At 46.0% G+C, this 21,977-nt stretch overlaps 1 protein-coding gene across 1 annotated transcript in view; it reads left to right on the top strand.

Moving 5' to 3' along the window:
* The window catches only part of Znt86d (solute carrier family 30 member 7), a 42,622-nt gene that overhangs the window by 8,745 nt on the left and 11,900 nt on the right, over nt 1–21,977 (top strand). The window contains exons 2-8 of the mRNA XM_077693159.1: nt 116–217; nt 3,234–3,347; nt 4,283–4,370; nt 11,104–11,218; nt 13,708–13,830; nt 18,316–18,381; nt 19,244–19,379. Of these exons, the coding sequence (XP_077549285.1) occupies nt 116–217; nt 3,234–3,347; nt 4,283–4,370; nt 11,104–11,218; nt 13,708–13,830; nt 18,316–18,381; nt 19,244–19,379 (744 nt within the window). The remainder of the gene's footprint in view (nt 1–115; nt 218–3,233; nt 3,348–4,282; nt 4,371–11,103; nt 11,219–13,707; nt 13,831–18,315; nt 18,382–19,243; nt 19,380–21,977) is intronic.

Raw genomic sequence — 21,977 nt, 5'->3', positions numbered from 1 at the left:
GCTCGGTGTGACGTTAGACTTGAAGAATGAAAGAATGCCAATGCATTCGGCAGGTCACTTTGCTGGCAGGCAAATACTTTTTCGTTAAAGTGACCGTTCTCTTTTCTTCGTGCAGGTTAATATTCTCGGACAAGGCGTCTCGGAACCTCTTCCTCTTTCTCATCCTGAACCTGTCGTTCGCATTCGTCGAACTCTTGTACGGGGTATGGACCAACAGGTGAGTCTTTCGCCCCTACTTATTGAGAGTGGGCTAAAGGGAGCCCGCAACCCTTTTTTGTGATTTCTTGTTATATCCTAAATGCTTTCGGAATGTATCAACAAGCACACTCAGTACTTACAAAATGGGGTCACACAGCACCTCAGCCAAAAATTATTGCTCTAAGCCCATCAGATATCTTGGAAACTTGCTCAAAAGAATTTTTTCGCATTTTTTCCGGTCTTGGCAATGTTTGAGGCCTCAAATTAGGTTATTATGGTGGCCGCCGACCAAAGGCAACCGCCAAGAAACGTCACTGGGCGATTGTAGTGGGGTCTCCGGTTCATTGTATCGCTTGCACACTAAAACACACTGACAACTATGTTTTTTAAATGCAGAGCATTTCAGTAACTCACGATGTCACCCGCGTTGACGTCCATAGTCATAGTCCGCACCCCTCCCCCTACACTATATAAAAAAAATACTATCCGGCGCCTGGTTTCGATCCCTCGACCCTGCGGGCGGAACAGAATGTACATGGTGCTCTACCCACTGCGCCACAAAGCCGACACAGAATGGGAGGCTACGAACGCGCCTTATATACTTGACTCATTCAAACTACGTCAAGAAGCTGCTGATACAACGCATTCACTACCACCAACTCCCCAAACACTAAACGTTAACGCAATACACCCACCCCCTATGCGACGCATTTACTCGAGTCCCCCTCGCAGGGAGGTGGGCCTAATTTTTGTTTTCCTCTTTAGCATCGCTGCTGACACCGCGGAATGTGAAATGTGAAAGCTTTTCACAATACTTTTTTCATTTTTAACACGAAAGTGTTTTATTCTCCGGGATTCACGAAGATTTCACCGACATCATATCCGTTGCGGAAATGACGCCTGTACAGCGAGGCAAGCAGCCTGTAAAGAGTGCAACCCTGCACATGGGGACTTTTTGCGGCAAAGCAACCTTTATACTAAAGAGTATGTTATACTTAGGGTTGTTCGTTTTCGGGTTTAATATTTTAACACAAAAGTGTTTTATGCCGGTATACACCAAGATTTCACTGACGTCGTATCCGTCACGGAAATGATGCCTGTACACCTTTGCCGTGGCGACCCGCCAGCAGGACGTCGCTCGCCAAGCACACCCACAAGACAGCCGCCGACCCGCAAATCATGCGCAGCTGCAGATTTCGCTGCACATTTTACTTTCATGTTTTACCGATTCCTATGACAGAGGAATCGACCACAGTTTTTTTGGGGGGGTTAAAGAACGTCTGTAATGTCTGCAAAGAAGCTTAGTGAGTTACCAAAGGCTAGTTCTTTCAAGTTAAGCAAGGTTGTATTTTTTCCTTTTGGACCATCTAAAAGCTTGCCATTTTGCTCTCGTACCGTATTTTCGCGCGTATAACCCGCCCCTGCGTATAACCCTTACCCTTACTTTCCGTCGACGGATTAAAAAAATTATCCCCGCATATTGCCCGTATATTTTATACATTAAAGGATGGACTAAAGCTACCACTGAAGCGACATTACGCATTTGTTTATGTAAAATAACTTACCTACCGACTACATAAGTGGACTGCTTGCCACATACATTTTTTCAAGTTGGTATGTTGTTGAGCTGTGTGTACAAAATAAGCAGTGTCAATGGGGCAACAGTGGCTTAGTCACTATTACGGCTGTAGGGGCATCACGGCCCAACACGCATTGCGGTGAAGCTTCACCAAAGGAAATACCTCGCATATAATCTGCACCTCTACTTCACCGCTGAAATTTTAGCATTTTGGTGTGGGTTATATGCGCAAAAATACGGTAACTGGGGTGTTGCAGTGCAAGCTGTGTCGTTTTAATCACATCAGAACATGCTTACGGACGGTGGTCTGCAGTGTCTGAAATGTATACAAAAGTGAGGTTATCCTTCTGTGTTGCAGCTTACAGACGAGAACCTTTTTTTAGCCAGGCACACATCAGCATCTAAAACAGTTCCTATAGCTCCTGATGGGTGGCACTACTGCATCACTGTTGCACTATATTTGCGGCGTTTTCCTTTTTGCTATAAAAATGAATTGAATGGAAAGAAGATAGAGGGATGCCGGCTTCAATGATTTATTTCCGAATGAACAAAGCAACGTTTATGGGCAAATAAAACTTCGAGGTGCAATAAAAGTTCTGATATTTGTGTGCTAGCTGGAAGCTGTCTAGCCTTTGGTGTCTCTTAAACAGGCTCGAAATTCTTGCGTGCCTTATGTGCTCAAATAAACGTTTTCTTCTCTCACACTTACTTCTGTAGGAACAAACAGGGTCGTCATGTGAGCCCGGTATGTGTCACATAAATGTTGCGCTCTTGTTATAATGTAGGGACATAGCTGTTGGCTCAGAGCAACTACCCTGAGGCTATTTTTGGAGGAAACCAATAACCAATACACTAGGTAGGCATTTAATAAACAAAAAGAAAAAAGACCCCAAGTTACTCACAATTCATCTTTCTGTCAGAAGACAGAATACAAGTTTAGTTCATAAAAACGCTGTTTTGTCGCGATAACAATGATACCAATTTTATCGCAAATTCAAACTAATAATCGAGACATTAAAGAAAGTGTGAAACGGTGGCAACCGCCTAGCCACTTTGTGGAAAGTTTTCTATGGTGTCCCAGAATCCTGTTTGTACGATTGCAGTTGTTGACCTAGGCTACCGCCGAAAAAAACATGGCTGGGAGATAGTAGTGGCAACGCCCGGTTAACACACTGAAAAAATGTTTTTGGTGCCGGTCCATATTGCTCCTGCCCGTGGCACGAAAATTGAAAGTTGTGCAACATTTCTTGTATATTTTTTTTTTTTTCGGTTATAAAAATGTCTTTCGCTGCTTGTATGCAGCTGAGTGAGCTACCAAAGTGTACTTCTTCCAAATAGAACGAAGTTGTACGTTGGCTTTGTGGCCCCTTTAAGCCTCCAAACGGAAGTGTTAATCTCCTTCCCCTCGGGTCGGTGTTTTCTTTTTCTCTCTCTCTCTCTCTCTCTCTGTGTGCAGCCTGGGCCTCATCTCGGATTCGTTCCACATGTTCTTCGACTGCACAGCTCTGCTTGCCGGTCTAGCGGCCTCGGTCATTACAAAGTGGCGCGCAAACGAGAAGTTCTCCTACGGGTAAGTTACAGGCCCTTTCTTTCAATGCAATTCTCGCATCGGCGAAAGTTGTGAGAGGCGATTGCTGTTTGCATTTCTATTTCATTTTTTTTTTTTACGAAAAATCATTTCAAAGCTGCCCTAGAAATGCCGGGAGCGTTGCCAAAGGTCTGGCATCCCTGGAAATGCGGTAAACTGATTTCGGCCAGTCAAGCGTGTGTACTTTGCCTGTGGGTCTGCCGCAAAAACTGCAGTTTTTGTCGTTCGACAACTGGGCTGTGATACATATTGATGCTCGTGTTAGTGTGCGCAGGTTGGTGTTGTAAGACTAGCCCGTGACGCAACCTTCACATGCTGGATAACTACTCTGGTACAACAATTCAAGTGAATGCCTGGGTTGTAACCACCTCGGTGGCTAAAGATGTGCACCACTGGGCGTAAAGTCACGAGTTAGGTGCCTGGCTTTGGAGGCTGTTTTTCCGATAGGGGCTTTGAACAAAATGCCAGTCACGACCTTTCGGCGCACAATGAAGGTCTTCAGTTTCTCTAAATTAATCCACAGCCCTCCACTAGAGTGCACGTCATAACACAAGTGTAACTTCAGTGGATAAAATTGCAAAATAAAATTTATTTCTCGCAAGGCTTAGAACCCAGTCTTGAGACAGCTCGGGTGCCCTCAGCGCATTGTTTGGGTTACAAGGGTAAGGGTTTGGCCGACTCAGAACAGCCAGGTTTACTGCACCAAGTTGTCGCATTCGCACGTGCAAAAGACTTACTCAAGATGCTCTAACTTGCACTAGCGTTATCCTGCTTCACATAAAGCGATGGTTTCCTTGAAGAACAGTGGTGTTCCTCCGATCAGGGGTTCGTTGCTGATTGTCGCGGCGTTGATCGTCGACATAAGTGACCACAGCCTGAGAACGGCCTGCTTCAGACCTTGCCACGTTTCCCTGCAGATATGTGCGTGCAGAGGTTCTTGCGGGCTTCGTCAACGGTCTCGTCCTCCTCTTCATCGCCTTCTTCATCTTCTCGGAGGCAGTTGAGGTGAGTGGGGGCAGGCCACATGTGTCTTCAAGAATGGCTTAATTAAGCAGGACATAGAGTTTTGTACTAATATGTGCGAAACAAGTTTGGTACATATTAATACGAAATTTGTACATATATCGCATACATTAGTATGTATATTATGACATACGTATATTATTACTTGTACATATATTACTACGTATATATATTCTGGCACGTATATTATTACTCGTACGTTTATTAGTCCGTATATATTCCTGGTACAGCGAGCGCACCGTCATGTACCACGGAGCATTCCATCGTTACTTGGCTAGTCTCTCCAGCAAGCTCAAAAGTTGTCTGGGGCTGCATAAACTGTCCATGAAAGATTATTTGAAGCTTTTCTATTGACATAAACGGTTGCTCATTGTTAAAGAACCGAGGCCAGGACCGCGGGATGTGAGTGATTCCTTTTAATGGCGGATGGAACTCTACAATGACGATGATACTAGACAGCAGCTGCCAGTGGCCACCTCTTCTTCCTTTGAAATATTTTCAACATCCTCCCGGCCACACGATTTGCACAGGAAGATGTTGAACATGACGGGAAGAGTTAACCGTGTTTAGCGGTCATCTCGCATATCTCTCTTCGATGTAGCCATCAGTCCAAGTTTAAAATCATTACACAGTCCGTAGCACAAATCGAGGTCACGTCCGTGGTAGCCGCACCGGGTTAGTCCATGCATTCGTTTCCACCGATGTTTCCTGCGTCTGTGAAACCTGTGCATCGTGGAATCTGAACAGGTTAATCGACTAGATTGGACCGTCGTTCGTCCTGGATCACGACCTTGCAGTATTTGCCCAAACGTCATGCTGCATGAGTGTCGGGTTGACTGTCGGGTCCTAGAGAAATTCAGGTACCGGACGAGTATCTTGAGGTGTATACAGGTCCTTCGACGTGGGACTTTGCCTTGCCTTTTTGTTTTTCCTATCACTCTGTACTTGATCATGCGTTTCTGTTGAGCGTTCTTTGCGCTACTGTACATGCTTGTCATAGGGTCGTCCAGCTTCGCCGTCGTCGTTTTGGCATCGGGGTTATAAAATCTTCACGTTTTGCCGTAGTCAATAAAATCCCCTTTGAAGTCGTGTTTCCGGGAGCGCGAGATATGTTTGAACGCTTGATGGACCCAATGTGTCGATGCTTCTGCAGTGTTCTTTGGTTCCTCTTTGGTGTTCCCTGAAGTCGCTCGTTGTACGCTGAGCACTTTTTATTCTCTTCAAAATCTTCCGAAGAAGACGACTTCCCTTTAGGTGTATCCACTGTGGTGCCGTCGCTTTTATCACTCGTTACACTCATTGAAGGTAATGAAGCCGGTTCATTGTTTGCAGCGTCAACTCTGGAAAAAGCTCTGGTCAGTTCGTCTGGACGAGCATCAGGAGCAGCTGCCTGCACTTTGTCAGTTGAGGCATTATGTTCGTCTTTGAAGGTACCAGCTCGTTCGGTGACATGGGGCTCCTGACGATCGTGGTTCGAAGGTGCCGCCAAATCGGTGTTCTTGTTAGGACGGCCACTGCTCTTCAGTGCTGACTCTTTGTTCTTTATGGTGCTGTTGTCTTGTTTGGAGGCTATTGCTACAGTGTCATTGCTAGGATATTTTTGTAACTCCGGGAACAAACACTCCATTCTAAATTTTGTCAGCAGGATTGAATCTTCGAATTCTAATGATGCTTCATATTCTTTCTCTAAATCGTCCAGTTCGACAAGCTCTTCAATTTCACCGTCCAGTTTTTTCAGGATTTCATATTTTTCTAATAAACTTTTCTTCAGGAACATTAGCTCACTGATTGATGATGTCTCGTCAGTCATGCGGGATTTAATGTCGTCGATCAGTGCTTTGACGTCCTGTCGGATTAAGCTTCTTGTTTGGCAAAGGCCTTGCAGGTCCATTCTTGACGTCGTTAATGACTAGGTGGTCGTCGAGAAGGATCACGCTCGGTTGAATGTTGAAGCCGTTGTCGTTGATGTCGAAGCCGTTTTCGTTATCTTTCAGTGTCCGCGAGGCGTCCGCGAAGAGTCGGTAAAAGTTGTTGAGGGCGTGGTATCCGGTACACGTTTGGTGCATTCTCAATTCCTTAGGTTTTCTTCGCAGACGCTTGCAGTCGATGGTCAGGAGGCGTAGTTCCCTCGCAGCCGTGTCACTCACGTCATCGTTAATGGCGGTCCGCACACACCGTTTTTCAACTGTGTAGATCTTCTCATCCTGGTCACGGCACCATTTTGTTAAAGAACCGAGGCCAGGACCGCGGGACGTGATGGTGATTCCTTTTAATGGCGGATGGAACTCTACAATGACGATGATACTAGACAGCAGCTGCCAGTGGCCACCTCTTCTTCCTTTGAAATATTTTCAACACTCATAAAAGACATCCTTGTCAGAAATTTTTAAATTAGCTTCATTTCGTCTTGAACGAGAAAAAAATTGTCCCTGTGGCTTGCCTTGGTCTTCGGGGGCCACAGTAAGGTATGTTGCAATCCAGGCCCAATATAAAAAAACGCTTCCAGCTGCTACGGTGCCCAATGACGGCGATTGCAGTAACAATTTCCCTCTAGTATCTATTAGTATGAATCTTTATGTGTGGGGTCTTCATTTTTGTCGCTAGAGAAATTTAGCTGTTTGTCAGTGATTCAGCCGCCTGTGGCAAGCTTGTAAACTATTTTTGGGAAAATTTTACTCAAGGTAAATTATTCCCTTGTGAGAGCGTAGTGCAGCCACAAAAAGTTCACGCTACCTTCATTGGTAAAATTTTTGTGAGGACACAGTTTGTCGGGCTAATTCTCGGTGTCAGCTCGTTTGAACTTTTTGAGTCATTTGGAGATTATTGTGTTCTGCGAGAACTGTCACTGTCCGAAACTGACAATTTCAGCATGCAACCAACAATGTGTATACCTTCTCACGCACATATGAACTGCCTATAAAGCTTGTGTCAAGAGTTTTTGATATCTGCACTGCCAAAGTTTAATGTGCCGCAACAAAACAATGAGGCTGTCAAGGAGAGGGTGTAACCTGGTTTCCAAATTTACGCTTTCTTTCACACTTCAAAAAAGAGCACCATTGTTTGGCATAGTGATGAAGTGCAATTTGGTTTGTTTTTTGATGCACATTGCTGACAGTTAAAAGGAGCGGCGTTAGCATTGTTTTGTCTATTCTTCTTCCAAAAATAGCGGAACAACACTTGGTTGACATCTTCGTACTCCGATGCTTGAATCCCCCTTTGTGCCGTAGGTAAAGAGCCCCTCTGCGGCTGCCCCAATTTTGTTCGGACAGCAGATGGGATTGTGTTGGCTACTTCTGGTCTGCAGTTTGCCAGTAGCTCTTTTAAGGGGGCGCACTGGTCTTAGAAACTTTTTTTTTTGTTTTCTAACCAGTCTTGATGAAATTTTATGGGCTTGTTCAGTTTTTTTAGCTGATTCCTAACATGCAATTAGTTTTGATGTAGGGTCTTTAGTTTCTGAGATAATTGAAAATCTTTCTTGATTGTTCTTGAGAACAATCGAATAAAAACTGTACAACACAAAATTACCAGCAAGGCATGAATAGATACCAGGAGTTCTGAAGAATGATATGTGGGAACCAGTTTTTTGTTTTGCAATCATGTATAAGTTTACATCAGTTTTAACTTGTAGGTTTTAAGTACTCCTGCTAACCAATTAAAGATAATGCTAAATGAACAACTACTGAAACAAAATGCAAAATCTGCTTCCCTTATTGGATGGTTTAAACATTCAGCTTTACGCTGCAAAAGAAATGTTCTTTCTGTCCGCTCTACATGCTGGGATGTAACTCTGGAGGATTTCTATTGTTGGAATAGCGCTCATGGCAAAAAAAAAGAAGAAATTATCCAAAAATTGTCATTTTTTTTCATCGAAATCTGGCCTGTATGGCTTTTATAACTAGCTGGTACCGACTTTTCGGAAGAAAAACTGTGATACGGAAAAAGTGATCCCTAAAAAAAAGGCTTCGCAGGGTTTGGGTTTGGGCTAGTCGGTAGCGGTAATCCATGACTTCGTGTGGTGCAAAAAAAAAAATAAAAAGACGGACAAGGACTTGTCCAAAGACTTGTCCTTGTCCGGACAGGTCTAGAGCCACTAGATCAGGTTTCAGAGTATCGGCACTCTTTTCTGCCATTGTTGTATGCCGCCGACAGCGGCCATTGGTCGAATAGTGTTGCCTGACATTTGTTCACCCCGGGAATACCCACGGGCGCTGACATTTTGGTGCCTCTGTTGTTGCCGCCGTGCACGCTGCTTGGTAAGTCGTGATTTTCGGTGCGCAGTGCGGCTGCATCACACGTGATTTCCGGAGCGCAGTGCGGCTGTATGACACGTGAAGAGTGAGTTTTTAAGCCCCCAGACAAAGTAGTGATACCAAGCTGCTCTGTGCTGGGCTGTTTCAACCGGCGGGAGGGTTGAAAACGCCTGCATCGCTTCCCGTTGGGAAAGAATGGAAAGAAATGAGCTACGCTAGCACCAATGTCAGCCTCAATGGGGCCATAAAGCTGGCCACCCTGGCGTCAGGCACCAAAATGGCTACCGCCGTGCGTCAGTGTCGTTACTCTTAAGCGTAGCTTATTTAGTGGCCCTGGACAAGTCTTTGGACAAATCCTAGTCCTTTTTTTTTTTGCGCTACACGAAGTCATGGTCTTAAAAAATGCTTGTTTAGGCAATTTTCTGGTCCCCAAGGCCCCCTTAAAGGGGCCATGGAGACAAAATACAAGTTTGTTTCAGAAACAGTAAACAGACTGCTTTGTCCGAATAACAATACAGCCAATTTTGCCGCGAACTTCCAAGAAGTAATTGAGGTAATAGAGATAACACATGAAGTGGTGGCAACTCCCCAGCCCCTTTTTGGCAACTTTTCTGTGACGTCGCAAAATTTTGTTTGGCCGATTGGCGGCCACCGGCCAAAGGCCTCTGCCCAGAAAAACGGCCGGGTGATTGTAGTAGGGCTTCTAGTTTCATTTGATGACACAGCTTGAACGCTAATGTGCAGTTAATGTGGGGGTGAGTATGTTTTTATGCTGGCCTGTGTTACGTTACTCGCCACTGTAGCAGGAAATTTAAATTTTGTCAGTGCTTCTTGGGTTTTTTTTTTTTTTTTTTTTTTTTTGTTGGTTAAAAGGCATCTTTTGAGGCTGAAATGGCCAAACTGAGTGAGTTGCCTTGTTCTTTCAAATTGAACGATGCTGTATTTCATCTTCATGGCCCTTGTAGCGTTGTAATTGTGGCTTTTGTTGGGCCATGATGAATACAGCTGCGGTTTTCCTCCTCCATTGAGATGGCCTTACATGTGGAGAGTTGTCTAGGAGGAGGCTGCCTTGGAAGTTGTGGGTGTCGAGTGGTCCTCAGTTCGCTGGGGCGGGGGAACGTTGTTGCCGGTTAGAGTAAGATACTATCTTTAAGCATCTAGCGAGCCGAGAGCCCTTGTTCTTAGTTTCTTAAATTCTGATACTTGCTCCACGTCTTCTATTCACCATCCAATGCTTGTCTGAGAAACCATGCGAGCAATTTTTTCTTGACATGATCGTCTTGTAGGAGAACGAGTAGCAGCCGAGAGGATGTCTTAGTTAAGCTGTTTCTGAAATGTAGCGAACACGTTGAAATCTAGCCGCCATTCTGAAATTACGAACTTTGTTTTGAATGGAGGTTCAAAAAATCTGAATTTAAAAAATTGGTGACAACTGCATTTGTAGAGCACAGCTTTGAGTGCCCTCAAATAGTGTTATGAAAGTTTATTTTAGAATATCAGGGGGACTAACTTCTGCATTTTAGAGAGGTCGGCTGGTCTCTCCGTTGCACACCGCCATGATGATTTGTGAGGTGTGGACTGTGGTAGTGGCAGAGTTGATGGTGGTGGTAATGATGACTGACTTGATAGGGTGGCGTGATTGACAAATCTGACCACCTGGGGCCGAATTCTCTAAAACGACGAGGCATCGTTTTGAAACGACGGGGTAGCGCCATGCAAATGCATGTGTTCTGGGGTTGGGGCCGTCGCTTTGGGGCGACCCGCAGGGGCAATCACCGCAGAGAAGCGCTGTGGCAAGGGCGCGAAGCGACACCCACTGCCCCCCCGTCGCTTCACTTGTCGCTTCGCGCCCTTGCCACAGCGCTTTTCTGCGGTGATTGCCCCTGAGGTCGCCCCAAAGCGACGGCCCCAACCCCAGAACACATGCATTTGCATGGCGCTACCCCGTCGTTTCAAAACGATGCCTCGTCGTTTTAGAGAATTCGGCCCCTGGACACACCCCACTAGCGCCGTCTACTGGTTTTCACACAACACATGTCCCGCTGACCTGAGCTACGGCTGAACAGGCTAACTCGACCTCAGTGGCCTGCGGGTGGGGTCACGGGTTTTTAACCCTACCAGCTGGGTTCGAGCCCCGGTGATTCTAATATTCACTGCGAAGCCAGCTATTCTTTTCTTTCTCTCTTTTCTTGCTTTTTTTTTCTTTTTCTTTTTTGCTGCAAAGTTTTCTTTTTGGTCAATTGTACATCTTCTTGTCGAAAACAAAGATAAATTTGTATCTTTTAGGTGTGTTTATCCCACCGACACATTTACTAGTCGTTCGATTCTTTGACTACGACATGAAAAAGAGTTGAACGTTTGGTGTGTCTAGGTGGCCAGGGTTGTCAAATGCATGCCGGTGTGTGCCAGACTGCTTGTGAACTCTCCCTTTTAGCCTGATGATGATGATGATGATGATGATGCAGAGAGCCATCGAGCCCCCCGAGGTGAAGCACGAGCGGCTGTTCGTCGTCTCGGTGCTGGGCTTCTTGGTGAACCTGGTGGGCATCTTCGCCTTCCAGCACGGCCACTCCCACGGCGGTCAGTACGCTCCTCCTTACCCCCATCTGCCCCCTTCGGGTGTGTTCTGTCGGGTGTAAGGTTAGTGATGTTACTGGGCAGTGATATACGCTGCCGCAGAGTTCTTGAATATGCTCCAGCTGTGAAACTCCGCTTCAGAACCCGGGCGGCGTGGGCCCCCCCTGCTGCGTTTTGAAGCTGAGGGGCTGTTGTCGGGGCGTGGCACATAGGGGACAATAACTGAACCTTGATAAATATTTACTTAAGTACAGAACTTAAGGAAATACAGCTTGCTTGTCAAATTAGGAAATGTTGGATTAAGTGGCAATCAGTTATGTTTCCGCTGTTTTTCCTCTTACGACACACAGCAGCAGCCGCAAGCACTTCCACTTTCTACTGACAGATGGCAGGCTAGTCACTTGCCCCGTGCTTTTCCCCTTTTCCATGCTTCTTTCTGCTTCTGTGTTATTGAGATTGTCACAGATATTGAGATTGTCACAGACAACACTGCGACCTTAACAGATGAGAGGAGCCTGATATTTTTAATTGATGAGAAAGCTGAAGCCAAGCAAGATATGAAAGTGTTTTTTTTAATTAAGCTGTCTTTTCAAGTATGGCCTAATTTTTTTCTTCTATAAACTGTGCGGCCATGATGGGTTTTGCTTTTGTTTTCTTCAGTGAAGAAAGAAAAAACAAACGGAATTTCAAATGCAACAATTTTCATTGTACATCAATCGTGATAAGTTGTGCAAAAAATTCCAACCTCCTGTGCACTCAGCGCACCTCTCACCTCTAGCGCTCTGTTTCGCTTATTTCTTAAAGGGACACTGAAGTGAATTTGTCGAGGTCCCATTTTTGCTTGCACTGCGTAGACTGGCTCAAACTAACACAATTTTCATCGTTTATCTGGTTGATAAGGCGGTAATTATTTTATAAAGCCCGAAAGAAGAAAAACTACCATGCGCGGTCTGCGGCAGCCGCACCAACTAAAGGCTGTGACGATGGGAAGAGGTGCACCGTGACTGGACGATGTCCAGGATTAGCATTCAAACAAGTTTCGGTTTCGGTTCTGTAGAACAACATGCTTGACATCCGACATTATCGTTGGACGGGTATTCTCGATATCTCAATAATTGTCATACCACGCTTCTGCCATGTTGTCGGCTGTAAAATTCCTAAGACAAGCCTCCCAGGACGGCTTGGAATCATAGCAATTACTAGCCAAGGCCTACGCAGTGGATGAACGCCCTCCGCGTCACCGCAGACGCTCAAATGTCATGCGCTTTTCCCGCATATTTGGAACTTGCCTCACTCATTCCTGTATGGTAAAAAGCGTATTCGCACCAGGTGAAGGGTCTGCTGATTATGTTGTGTGCCCACTGCCTGCAAGCAGTCGCTGCTTATGGCAACAGCACGCCAACGAGAACTCGCTAGCACGTCAGTGTCAGCCTGCGCGTGTTCTGTGAACTAGTTCATGGAGCAGTGAACGTTATGGCCCAAAAATGGTGAACTCAGTATAGAAAACATCGGCCGAAAAGGAAAAAGTCAACTTACAAAAAAAAAAAAAGAAAAAGAAGAACAATGTATCCTCGGGGATTCAAACTTGTGACTTGCAAAATAACATACCTAGCGCTCCAGACCACTCGGCCTCGGGCCAGCGCTGGCAGCATTGGAAATATAAGGCATATAATGTATAACCAGTTTACACTTTTATTTAGTTTTAGCATTTCAAGTAGCTTAGGTGACTATTTGTTGTATAGCGCTCGTGCCATAAGTGTCCCCCAAATTTCCACAATATGTCACGTCTAGCAATTGCATTTTTTAGACGAAAAAGCATTCGCAGATGCGTAGTCGTGCTGCTGACCACTGTTCTTGTTCACCCAGCGCAAAAAAAGTGCTTCCTGCTCCCTAGTTTTACACTGTACGGTAAAGTTCCAGTTGATTTTATTTCCTTAAGACATATATTGACTTCGCTGACTCTTCTCCTGCCTTCAAGTGGCCTTAGATTTTCCTACTAGCGTACCAGTCAGCGAAGCGTCTCATGTGCGTTTGTGCAGTGCTTGTGTGGAACGACCCGGACTCGGAGATTGATACAGTGTACAAACTAACAAAGTAAACAAAGGCACATTCTTCCATTCACAAACGTGTCATGGCTTTGTTTCAACTGAGCGAACAAATTGTGACGACCCGTCGGCGGCCAGCGGACTGAACACTGGGCCGACTGACTCTGCCGGAAGGTCGATGAGCCATGCAGTAGTGCAGGCAAGCCAAGTCATCTCCTCCTGACATCACACGAAAACGCCACGGAAAATGGGCGAGAATGCAGAGAGGAGGACAGCATTTTCGAAATGATTTTTCTACTAAATAAATATGCGTAAACGCGCTCAGAGGGGTCGAAACAGGGCCTATGGACTCCGGACTACAATTTGCGCCAGTAATCCCGCAATGTTTACAAATCACTTCAGTGTCCCTTTAATGTAATAGAGTTGTTTCTGCTTTCGGCGATGCAGGTGAAGGCCACGGCCACTCTCACAGCCACGGCCATAGCCACAGCCATGGGCACAGCCACAACCACGCGCATGGCGACGATGCGCACTCTCACGGGAACGGGCATGGGCATTCGCATGGCTTTGGTGAGTGTCGCGGTGATCAGCAGTGCAGACGGTTGGTGCAGTAGTGGGCGTGTTCGCTTGGCATCTGCCAGGAGTGGAAGGGTGGCTCACCTCGAATAGTTGAAACACCTTGAACCGAAATGGTTTTCCTGATAAGGCTCTAGAATGTGTAGAAGCGAAATTTTTTTATCTACCAGCCTCAAGTATGCCGCCAAAATTAATACTGGCAACCATGGTGGTGAGGGGTGCGACAACGTACTGTTAACTGTAGTTGGGATGAAGAGTTATTTAAAAACGTGTCCCCAGCTACAACAATAATAAAATGTGCAGTCTTTCCTATTCCTTTGTGTGCGTTTTTTTAATCGCAGCACATTGAACGCAATGGAGCTGTCCGAATACGTATGGTAGTGTCACATTCAGATACCACGAGGTCGCGGGTTCGATTCCCGGCCGCGGCGGCCGCTTTTCTGATGGAGGCGAAAAGCAAAAACGCCCATGTGTACGAGATTTCGGCGCACGTTAAAGATCCCCAGGTGGTCAAAATTAATCCGGAGCCCTCCACTACGGCGCGCCTCATCGCCTGCGTTGCGTCGGCGCGTTAAACCTTACAATCAATCAATCACATTCAGATACCACATGGCGCCACCTTTCGGACTTCAGAAAGTTCAGCGCCAAGTTGAATTGACTATTTTCACCAAGTTGTCTTGAAATTCCTCGTGGTTATTGCACCATATAAAACGCTGGCTTCCATAGGAGCTAGGGAACATGGACTCGACAAAAGTCAGTTGTCTGTCCCTTTAAAAGGGGTCACTCAAACTCCAGCGCCCTGTGTGAGAATGCGAGCCTTACAATGAAAACACTATCTTTTGTCTCTTCGATCATATTGGCTCGACTGCTACCTCTCGGTGGACGTATTGTTTCATCCCATGCGAAACATTCAGGTTGCGTGGGGACGCTGGCTTCATGTTCCTAGAAGCTCGTATGAAATAGCACAATTAAAAATGCAATATACCGTAAAAACCCGCGTATAGCCCGGGGTTTTTTTTTTTAATTTAGGGTGCGAAATTTTAGCCCCGTACTATATGCGGATCCCAAAAAGTTTCGGCCCGAATTCAGTTTTGGTTTCGGCATTGGTTGGTGCTATCATCATCATCAGGTGTCTGCGCGCTTCTACGTTGGGTAGCCTTAGTGGCGTTAGTCCTAGAGACCTACCGGTACAGGCGTGCATCAGGCGAGCAACAGTGGCCATTGCAATCACTTGGCGCACATCACGACGGCCACGATTTTACTTCCGTGATTTTAAGCCATGTCGGGACCGCGCAGGCAGTACTCGGCTGCCTTTAAAAGGAAAGTTATTTCTGCTGCCGAAACCATCGGCAACTGTGCTGCGGAGCGGCAGTTCGGCGTGAATGAGCGGAGCATTCGCGGTTGGCGGAAGCAGAAGGAAGCCCTTTTTGCATGCAGCGGCAAGAGAAAAAGTTTCCGGGGACCGAAAAATGGTACGTTTCCGGACGTGGAACGAGAATTGACGGACTTTGTTCGGGAGCAACGAGCTGCACAACTCGCTGTGAACATCGAGCTGCTGCAGGCAAAGGCAAGGGAGATGGCTCGAGACAAAGGCATCCAGCGGGTGGACTTCAAGGCAAGCAAGCATTGGGTCTCTCGCTTCATGCGCCGCGCTGGGTTCTCCCTACGTCGGCGTACGTCGGTCTCGCAGAAGCTGCCAGAAAGCTACGAAGAGCTGCTTGTCACCTTTCAGAAGCACGTGATTTCTTTGCGAAAGGCAGTCCCCTTTCAGCTGGGCCAGATCGGCAATGCTGACCAGACGCCCGTGTACTTGGATATGCCCTCGGCTCTAACGGTGCATCAAAAAGGCTCCAGGCAAGTTACCGTGCGATCAACTGGAAACGAGAAAACGCGGGTAACTGTAATGCTGTCCTGCACGGCAGACGGGTGCAAGCTGCCACCCTACGTGGTGTTTAAACGAAAGACGCTGCCGAAGGGGGAGACGTTCCCAAAGAATGTTGTCGTCCGCTGCCAGGACAAGGGGTGGATGGACGAGTCGCTAGTGTTGGACTGGATCAAGTCCGTGTGGTGTCGACGGCCCGGAGCACTGCTGGGGCTCCCATCGATGCTTGTGCTCGACGCGTTTCGGTGTCATCTGGCGGACTCCGTGAAGCGGCTGCTGCGCGACTCCCGCACCGAGCTCGTCGTCATCCCGGGCGGGATGACATCCCAGCTACAGCCACTTGATGTGTGCCTTAATAAACCGTTTAAGGACCACATCAGGCGCCTGTATATGGAGTGGATGAGGTCCGGAGAGCCAGAAGTGACCCCTGCCGGACGGCTGAAACGGGCCTCGCCAGCTCTGCTCTGCTCGTGGATCGCCGAGGCGTGGGCCTGCATTCCCGAGGCGCTCGTTTGTCGTGCCTTCAAAAAGTGCTCCATCTCAAACGCGCTTGATGGCACGGAGGATGAGGTGCTGTGGGAGGACATTTCGGACAAGGGAGATTCGGAAGACAGTGCGTCAGACGAGGACGACGACTAATCGTGCGTGCGTGCGCACGCAAGTGTGTACATAAATGCATTTTTCTGTTTTCCTCGAACTATATTCGCGTGAAAACGTTTTTTCTCGCGTTTGCTATCCCCGAATTACACCTCGGACTATACGCGGGTCCGAACTATACGCGGGTTTTTACGGTAATCGCGATGGTTCGAATTAAAAGTGACCGCAGGATTTTGTTTGAATGAGCAGAGGTTTGAATTGTCAGACGTTTTCATAAATATGGCTCGGGGCAACCAACATACCAACCCGTGTTATAAAACATTCGCATATAGTATTTAATAATACAGCATTCACACGCAATACTGAGGTGCTATTGACACTTTGAAAAAGAAATCGCACATGAATGAGCGCTTTGTCTTTGCATATAAGTGAAAAACAAGATTTTGGTGCCAGCAAAGCCAGCCAGTTCATTACGAGACTTTTCTGTGAGAGCTTTTTTTTTTATATATAAGGATGCAAACGTGCAGCCTGGAGCGGCAAATGCAGCAGATATTTTCTGGCAAAGACAAGCAAAAAGTGCGAATTTGCGGAATAAATGCGATGAACTTACGGAAAAACAAAAAAAAAAACTTTTTCTGGTTGCCATCTTCCAAGCTCAAAATTCATGCGGTCGTAACTTCTGCTACAGACCGGATAGAATGATAGTGTTAGTCTTATTGTACTCCTTGATTTGTGCACAGTTCACTGGCATCTTGTTCAGCTGCATCACTGCAGCAGTTTTTTTACAAAGGCTTCCCAAAAATCAAACGTAAAAATCCAAATAAATTTGAGTGCAGTCAATTTACACAAAAACAAATTTTATATCTACAATCAGAATGAAAAACTACATACGGCCGCCAATTTTCATCATTAAAACTGCTGAAATAAACTTTTTTTTTTTTGGTTTGAGACCAGTGTGCCCCCTTAATTTTTAAATAACCGAAAGTTTCAATCTTCGAGTTTGAATTACTTCAGTAAACTAACTGTGTTATATTTCATGCTTACAAATACGGGTGTTGCATGCAGAGATTTTAATGGAATTTGACAAGCAAATCTCACTGTTTGGCAAAAAAAAAACTTGAAAAATTAAACCAGGTGGAAATTTAGAATAAAGGCCGTGTGGAGCAAAAGTGGCCAATACTTACGCATCCAGGTAAATGCTCAACAGTAAATGGCAAGTGTATTGACTGAGACTCGGAAGGTTGCAAATAAAACAAACACAGACAACTGATCTTTTAGTGACTTGTTATTTGCGGTGAAGACTACAGTTTTTTCCTGTAAGTGCATTTCCTGGCAAGCAAAGGTGATGGGCGTTGTCTAGTAACGGGCGAACATTCGGTTCCTTCAAATTCTCAGTGCTGCAACTCTAATGTCGATGTTTTAAGTCGAATAATGTCCGGTGTTCCCGAATGGTGTGGCTCAGGCTTTGGAAACTACCACTGCTGTCGAATGGTGTCGGGGAAATGTGGCGAAATAACACTCCAGCATTTATTTCGAGTGGAAGTGCGCTTTTGTTCACGATGTGCGGTGACTCTATCGATGTTATTTGAGCTACACCCACTGCACATTGTGTCTTGGTTATAAAAAGCTGTCTTCCAAGTTTTGAAGTGCAACGTGTGAAGTAGTCTTCCTTGACGCAGTTTGCCCTCCAAGGAGTGTACTATCTCTCCTCGTGTGCCAAGCATCTGAAGTTTCCATTTTTTGAATTTTTTTAGGCTCTGCGTTATTGTAACTCTTCAATGTTATGCACGTTAACAGTTGCCTGAGCTGTATCAGTTTGCTTTTCTTTCCAAGCTCACTTTCCAAGCATCTTAAGTTTTCAGCATTTTTTTTTAAATTTTTTGCAGAAAGGCTATGCAGAAAGGCATAAGGCTGCCGTACAATCTTTTTGAGGGCAGTGTTTCTTTTTAGTTTCGATTTCTCGATTCTACCCACTCTTTCACTGTTTCCCCTCCTTGCAGGCCTTGAGCAAGATTGCAGTGACGGCAAAACTCCCACGACGGGTGCCAGGAGCCAGATTATGCAGGGTGAGTGCTGACACCAGCTTCCAACCGTTAGTCACTTGCTTGTTTTGCGAGGACTGCATCGCCACAAGCTGTGCTTTCTTTCAGGACTACTGTTTCTACAGGTACAGTTCATTCGTATTAAAGGCTTTGCCCTGAGCCGACACTGCAAAACTATTTACACCCTTTAATTTTCACTGTCTACAACTAACACGCTGATAAAATTACACGCTGATCAAGAAGCACTGCAAAACACTGCGCATTTGTGAAGTCTTAAAATTTATTCTGTGCCCTATGCAAGTCGTGTGGGGACCTGGGGAGTTGGTGGCGGGGATTGGAACGGTCGGTGAAGACAAAACTGTCTCTTTGGGTGGGGTGTTTGGGTCCCGTTTAAATATGCATTCTAGTTGTTAACGAAAAAAAAACTACGACTTGAGAGTGAGTAAGAAACAGGACATAGGGAATGGTTGCAGGTTTCGAGGAGCGAGGGTCACAACTCGCAACATTCCTTTCTAGCCATAGACATTTACAGCAGCTCACTGGTACGAGAACGGCTGGAGGATGAAATTCTTCGAAGTCTGGTCTGGCATCTAAATTTCCTTCAGGATGTTTGGGTTTTCTACTTGCATTGGCTGCTGTGCATTGAGCTCTGATCTAGGCTTACGAATGATGACCATATTTAGCAAACTGTTTTGCTTTGTCCGTTATTATTTCGGAATGTTGTTGGCTCTTTCTAACAGACAACTGTATCGTGCCGCTGCCGCATGTTTTGCCCCTGCAGTCTCTGTAGGGCGTACTTGCCCGCAGTCGTTCACAAGTATGCAGCTGTGCCCGCGCTGTGTATATGAAGCTGTGCCCGTGCACGTGTTGCTTCCGTGTTGCGCAGGCGTCTTCCTGCACATACTGGCGGACACCCTGGGCAGCGTGGGCGTCATCGTGTCGGCCATCTTGATGAGCCAGTTCGGCTGGCTGGTGGCCGACCCCATCTGCTCCATGTTCATTGCCACCCTCATCGGCGTCAGGTCGGTCTGGCTGCAAGCTCTTGATTTCCCCCCCCTGCCGGGAACAGCGTCGCTGATCATTCGTTGGTCATAATGCACAGTTTGCGCAGCTTTGGTCGTTCTGTGCCCGCCATAACGAGCCAAATATTGCCTCGTGTGATTTATGGGCAGATGAGCTGTGTTGCCGCTGTGTTTGTCAGCGAAGAACGCAGTGGAAAGGGGTTCTTGAATTCAGCCCCAACTCTGGTGCTTTGACGAGAGGTGTTGTGAAAAGGTGCCATGATTAGTGATATAGTCCAGAGGCAGTTGGGTATACTATATATCTAAAAGCAACAGGTGGAAGCTTGTGAAGGGTTGCTGCAAAGTTTGAATAGAGGTCACCATTTTATGTTTTTTCTGGAATGTTGAGTTTGAGTGACTGAAAACACTAACTGTAGTACGAGTATGTACATGCTTTCAGGTTCTTGCTGTATTCCCTTCTTTTTTTTTTTTTTTTTTTTTGCATTGTGCACGCATTGCCGAGTTCTCTTATGTATGTACTTTTTGTTTGCGATGTAGTACCCCTGAATAATGCCCCTGGAGCCCTGAGGGTATTCTAAATAAATAAATAAATAAATAAAAGCTTTGCAGTGTGTGCTGGCTACCATAGCAGCTGTTGATTTGCTGTAAATTTCATCAGAACTTTTAAATGCAGGGGTGAGACAGCTGCGCATATTGCGCAGTTTTGATACAAATTGGTTTTCCTGCGCCGGGCTGCTCCAAAAACTTGAAAATTGCAAAAATTGCGCCAAACTGCTCCCAAACAGTCTAAGAGTTGAGGCTTTTAACTCTTCAGTTTCAGTAGAGAAAAATGCTTACTGACGACATAATTTTCCCCAAATGGTGCTGTTTGTAAAGGTTTAATTGATCATTCAATAAAAAACCCACATTCTCCCCGAGATAGTTCTTTTGAAAGTCACAATGTCTATTTGCACATGTTATATTCTGTGCGTTTTCAAAGTTTTCCCATCGAAAAACATGGCAAAGTCCTGCAGAAAAAACATGTACTGGGGCGACAAACTACTTGTGCAAGTAGATGAAAAAACGACAATTTTTGGAGCGCCATATCTCCGGAACGACATTAGTGGGCGCGCCATCTTTGTGTGGTGATGATTCGACAACATGGCCGCCTGGCGGAGCAGTTGCTCGTGGTTCAGGCAGAGTGCTCTTTGCCAATTCCTACCATGGTTGTGGTTATGGGGGTGGATGGGTCCACATTGAATCGTCTGATCTGTTGCGGAAAGTTGCATGACTCGGAAGACGGAGTTCGTCTAAAACAACGTGGTGCCCGCGAATTCGCCGTGTTTCAGCCTTGAGTGTGAGGGGCAGTGCGTGCTTGAAGTGAAATTTCTGACTCTTTGCGGTGTTATAAAACGTTCAGTTATTGCTGCCTTGCCAGCGGCGGGAATGGAACGATCGACAATGCAGAAGTGGTAGTGCAGGCTACATCGCCACAAAATGTTCAAGCAGTGTCCGATTGCGGGACAGGCTATTATTGCAAGCTAGTAATATTGCAACGGCTCATCTATCTGAAGTGAAATTTAATGCCGAAAGGGAGGTAGGTAAACATACCAACGTTACTCAAATTACGATCGTAGTGAATGTGCACTATGGGAATTGAAATGGGAGGGCTAGGGAAGGGGGGGGGGGGGGGTGCGCCGACTGTCACATCACTTTGCACAAGCTTTGCCTTGGCTCTACACTTGTGCTTAAAGCCGGGTCTGGGATTACAAAAATAATTTCAGCATCCACATAATTATAAAAATGCCTTACAATTGCTTAGTTTTTCAAATCGGTATTTTCAATGGAGCTCCACGCTATCTATGCATAGAGCCTAAGAATTTAAAAATGGTTTGTAAAAAGGTATTGCAGTTTGTACCTTGTGATACTCTGGTAGAAAAAACTTTATTAAAAGGCTGTTCTAGTGTTATGTACGTTCAAAACTGATTAAAAAGTGCACTTCCCACCCCCCACCCCGAGTTGCCAAAAATTTGATTTTTGAGGCTTCTCAGTTGATATAAAATTAATGTCGTTCTTCTGCCCCAAATCAAGGTTCTTCTGCTCCAAAAACTGCTCCCAAATCTGATTCAGCTGTCTCATCCCTGTTAAATTTCAAAATTGTCGATGTCTTAATTTTAAGTTCTGCAATACGGCCGCGTCCACATCTTGGCACTTGTGAGCTTTGCAGTTTTTCTGTGCAGTTAAGATAACCGAGATGTACGAAGCTGCCCACTTTGTTGTTTCCTTGCTTCCTCAATACTCCGTTAGACTCTATGTAATGTAGCTTGGCAAGCAGTGTGGCCCAGAACGGGCAGAATGGAAAGCCAGCGTACGAATATTTCGAAATTGTGCTATTGTAGGCGGCCGATGTGACGGTGCGGCAGGGCGTACATTTATTCAGTGTGAACGACAGCATGGGCCCGAGAATCGGAGAGCGCCCGAGGAATGCGGCCGAGAAGCTTGGAGGCCATCGTGTACCATGTTGCGTCACCATCTGAAGAAGTGATGATGATGGGGCGCTGGCGATGATGATGATTATGATGCCGCCACTCTATTATTCACTTTTTTCTGCAAAATGTT

This window comes from Haemaphysalis longicornis, unplaced genomic scaffold (assembly GCF_048455015.1).
Source record: "Haemaphysalis longicornis isolate Haplotype H1 unplaced genomic scaffold, Haemaphysalis longicornis Haplotype H1 scaffold_12, whole genome shotgun sequence".
Lineage (NCBI taxonomy): Eukaryota > Metazoa > Arthropoda > Arachnida > Ixodida > Ixodidae > Haemaphysalis > Haemaphysalis longicornis.
The sequence above is the reverse complement of the archived record's forward strand: the minus strand, read 5'-3'. Positions and strand labels throughout refer to the sequence as shown.